This window comes from Triticum dicoccoides, chromosome 6A (assembly GCF_002162155.2).
Source record: "Triticum dicoccoides isolate Atlit2015 ecotype Zavitan chromosome 6A, WEW_v2.0, whole genome shotgun sequence".
NCBI lineage: Eukaryota > Viridiplantae > Streptophyta > Magnoliopsida > Poales > Poaceae > Triticum > Triticum dicoccoides.
This window is the reverse complement of record NC_041390.1, coordinates 348,064,758-348,069,144: the sequence shown is the minus strand read 5'-3', so window position 1 is coordinate 348,069,144 and position 4,387 is coordinate 348,064,758. Positions and strand designations below refer to the sequence as shown.

The 4,387-nt window shown below is 45.0% G+C and overlaps 1 protein-coding gene across 1 annotated transcript in view; it reads left to right on the top strand.

Annotated features, from left to right (window-relative positions):
- Positions 1-726: 726 nt before the first annotated feature.
- LOC119316892 (LRR receptor kinase SERK2-like) overlaps positions 727-4,387 on the top strand; it is a 9,499-nt gene continuing 5,838 nt past the window's right edge. Inside the window, exons 1-4 of the mRNA XM_037591275.1 lie at positions 727-776; positions 858-1,102; positions 1,717-1,849; positions 1,932-2,003. Coding sequence (XP_037447172.1) covers positions 742-776; positions 858-1,102; positions 1,717-1,849; positions 1,932-2,003 — 485 coding nt within the window. The 5' untranslated portion in view covers positions 727-741. The remainder of the gene's footprint in view (positions 777-857; positions 1,103-1,716; positions 1,850-1,931; positions 2,004-4,387) is intronic.

The following is a 4,387-nucleotide window of genomic DNA, read 5'->3' as shown; positions in this document are numbered from 1 at the left end:
GACGCAGTGCTGATTTTTTCTCTGAGCTTTAATAGTAGAGATGCGTACGGATGCGGGGGTGATTGATTTGGATGGCCTGCCCATGTGTGTTTAAGGAATGATTGATCTGAACTGATTTGGATGGCCTACGCATGCGTGTTTTCTAGTTTTTTGGTATGTGATCTTTTGTTACGGAACAGACATATGTTTTGGTAGGTGTCTCACAGGACATACCATATAGTCAGAGATAGCAGAGATTTTGTGCGTGATTTTTTTTTCTAGGCAAAGGGGATGTTGCAAGTGCACGGAAGCAACAACATAAGGTAAGTGCAATCTTAGAAGTACGTGATTTTTACCCCTTTTGCAATGATCTGTAAAAAGATAAAAACCAATGGTACGGGGATGGTGGGAGGTGGAAGAAAATAAAACCAGACGAAAATAAATCGAACTATCAAGCTACCAACTACTTCATTTTTAGTAGTAAAAAGATACTTATTCCTTGGTTCACAAGGTCAAAACAATGATTTTGCTCTAGCCTCTAGGGGCGACGAGGGGGCGAAAAGGACCGCGTCCACGAGATCCTTGGCGCACCGTCAGCTGCTCCCTCCGTATTCTTCTCACTAGCCCCACCGCAACACCCCATGTACTCCTCCACCACTACTCCCTCTCGCTTTCATGTGGGCCCTCAACTCCGTGACCCACAAGTCGGCCAAGTTGTAAGATTCCTGTAAGCTGTAGCCTTCTCCTCCCCCAGCATAGGCGATGGTCCCGTCGCCCAGTAGAACAATTTACTACAGGTTGGAGCATACACACACGCACTACGAACTTAATTAAAGCTACTAGAGAAATTTATCCCACCCATTCCTCGCTTTCATCAGGGAAGAGAGAGGGAGGAAGAAAGCTATCAACGGCGACGCGGCGGTCCAGCAGATCCGTACTGCTCGGGGGATCTGGGGGAAGGGAGAACCGGCGGGGGCCGCCTATGCGTCGGTGAGGTGGGGCCCAGTAGGCGGTAGAGCAGGAATGGCGGCGGCGGTGTTGGGGAGAGGGAGGTGGCGACCGGTGGTCGTCGCTGTGTTGATGGTTGTTGCGGGGGTGGGCCATGTCTTCGCCAACACGGAGGGTAAGCTGCTTTGATCTGCTACATGGCCGTTGATGTGGGGATGCTGGTCGGTTGGTTTGGTGTATGGTTACTGATTTTCGGTTGCTTTTATTAGCACAAGCTTGAGATGAAGGGTTGGGCGGGCGGTCTCATCCTGTACTTTCCTATTCGTGTAGTCGAATTGGTTGGAAGGGAATTTATAGTTCCGTATAGTTGATTTTCATAGTCTCTACTAGTTGGGCCTGATTGGTCTGCTTTGTGTGTGTAAGGATAGAAATCTGGTTCCTTTCTTCTTATTCCTTCCAAAGTGGAAGAAAACACGCTAATGAGGAATTGCTATTTTGACTCTCAGGTGAGATATTTCATTTGATCTGTGTTTGAGTCAAGGCGGGTGCATTCTTGTAAAGGCTAGTGATAAGAAATCCTTTTTTGCACAATTGCATCATCAAACAGTATACAAATTGATGAGCTGCTTGATAGTATATTTACTTTGATGATGATTACATAGCTTTTGCCCAGCATACCTGTTTCTTTGCAATACTGTTCCATATATAGTCACTCAAGGAGCTTCTTTATATATTCTTCATAAGCTTCTATCTGTCGGCCCATGCTAATTTACCTTTTGTCGATAATAGGTGATGCTCTGTATAACCTGCGTCAGAGTCTGAAGGATAGCAACAATGTATTGCAGAGTTGGGATCCCACTCTTGTTAATCCTTGTACATGGTTTCATGTTACATGTAACAATGATAACAGTGTAATTAGAGTGTAAGTTGACGAAAAACTCTCAGCATGCATACCAAAGGGTTCAAGAGTGATCGTCTTCATAATACCCTTTTGCTCTTTTCAGTGACCTTGGAAATGCACAATTATCCGGTGTACTAGTGTCCCAGCTTGGGCAGCTGAAAAATCTCCAATATTTGTAAGTTCTGGATGCAATGCACTAGTTTTTTCAAACTGTAGACTGGCACTTAAGACATCTTACATGCAAATTCAGTAAAATGTAGTACTAAAATCTTGCCACTTCATATATTCATATAACATCTTATTGTTTATTTACTCTTAATCGTTTGGTGTCGATTGTGTGACTTGCATCTATTGTACTCTAGAGGAACACATGCCTTACATAGAGGGGTTACAACCGCAGATACACTCCACTTAAAGAAATCCTTTCCTAATTCAAGCACTTCCCTAACTTATCTCCAACTCCTGGAGTCCTAACTTACTTGGCAAGAAATATCAACACTAAGCAACTTGGGTTCTGCAACCTTAGGTGTGCCCAACTCTTCTGCCTAGCTGCCGCTAACCAGGTCTCGGTAGTTCCACATGACATGGGCAGTGGTGAAAGGTCAGATCATGTGCCGACAGTGCAACTAATCAACTAATCGAGTAGCCCTTCATCAGTGTGTGCCTGATATTGCTATGAACTTCGCCGAAGGTTTCCTTCTGTGTCAAATTGGCTATCCTGACGATCATCGGCAACTTCTCCAAATATGCCCACTTCGTCCCTCTACATCATCCTTATTCACTTAGCTCTATGGCTCAGGTCTTATTTGATTAGGTGCATGGCATCCCAAGTTTCATTATCTGGCACATTCTTGTTTGTGATCAATGGAAGATTGGTACCATGATTCCCGTCATGTTGCAAGGGTGTGTACTTTGAACTATGTCTTTCGTCCTATGTACCTGCCATGCTCATGGAACTAGGCAAATCTTGGTAAGATGGACTTGTCTTCCAGAGTGAGGCTGTATAGGAGAATATTGCACAAACCAAGCAGCACTAACCTTTTCCCAGCTTCAGGGTGAGTTGTTTGCCATGAAGAGGGGTGATGACACTCACGTGGGAACCCTCCTACTGCCGGAGATTTAGGGCTATTAATGGTCAGACACAAGATTTATCTGTGGTTGGGCTGAATCTAGGATTGTTATTCATTGACCAACACTTAATGGCTAGGAGTTTGAAGTAAGAGCAGGTGTTGAATCAGGGAAGCTATATTGAATTTAGAGTTATGTCTGGTTGAAACCCCTCTATAGAAGGGGATTGAAGTATCAGTAAGGGAAAGCAGTAATTACTCTATGTCTCTATCCTCCCATTCCTGATTTTCTCTCCTCACTCCTCGGCCTCAGGGCCTCTTAAGCATGTGGAAGACAGCTGGTCCCAAACTAGGGTTTGGCATCTCTCAAGCCTGTAATGCACTCACTGTGGGATTACATATGAGTTAACTTGCTATTTGATTTACTAAGTTGGGTCTATTTATACCCTTCACACGAGTTATGATTGGTCACGAATGGCACACCTGCCTCCTAAATTTTACTCCAATGCCAAAAGCCCCTCCCAACCTGCATCACTGCCCTGCAGTAGTGTACCGTCTTTGGCGGAGATGGCCTAACTAATCTGTTTACCGTATCTTAGCACTAGCCGTACAGACAAGATCCTTGTGCACAACGATAGTGAACTGAACCTTGCGATGAAGCTTCAAATATTTTGGGTAGATATCCAGAAACTCTGTAACCTAAATGCACAATCCTAGTTTGGGAGCCTTGGCGCAGCGGCAAAGCTGTTGCCTTGTGACCATGGTCACGGGTTCGAGTCCTGGAAACAGCCTCTTGCAGAAATGTAGGGAAAGGCTGCGTACAGAAGACCCAAAGTGGTCGGACCCTTCCCTTTGGACCCTGCGCAAGTGGGAGCTACGTGCACCAGTCTGCCCCTTTTTTTATATCCAGAAACTCTGTAACCTATGTGGCACATAATCCTTGTAGATTTGCTACCGCATTTGCTAGGACTGTCAGAAATGTCCAAAAAAAATCTTGAAGAAAAGACACCCAAAGGGCGTCTTAGATCTGATAATTATCAAGGAAAAAAGCCAGCACAGTGGAAAGATAACTGGACACAGAATTGACCAGTAAAAAATAAAATTACATTGAAAATCATACTAGCCTTCTTCCTTTGATTGTACACCGCCTGCCGGAGATTGAAAATTGCACTGAACCAACAGTAAAGGACAGGGACACCTGCAAATGCCCTCGCCATACCGTACTTTAAAGACCGGAATAGCCACTCGCCGCTTGGGACGAGATCTAGAAATCGCTGAAGAAACATCGGCTGGAGCATCACACTACGCAGAACAGGCTTACGATCCATTACCACTGGTCTAGAGAGTTGGAGAGAAAACCGGACCATGCCGCATAACAACATTGAAGAAGATGTCGAAGTAGCCACACCAATGGCCAACCAACTGCTCTCCTTGATAGACACACAAACTAAAGAGAGCCAACAGATCTGGCAGGCCCTTTGTCGTCGTCGAG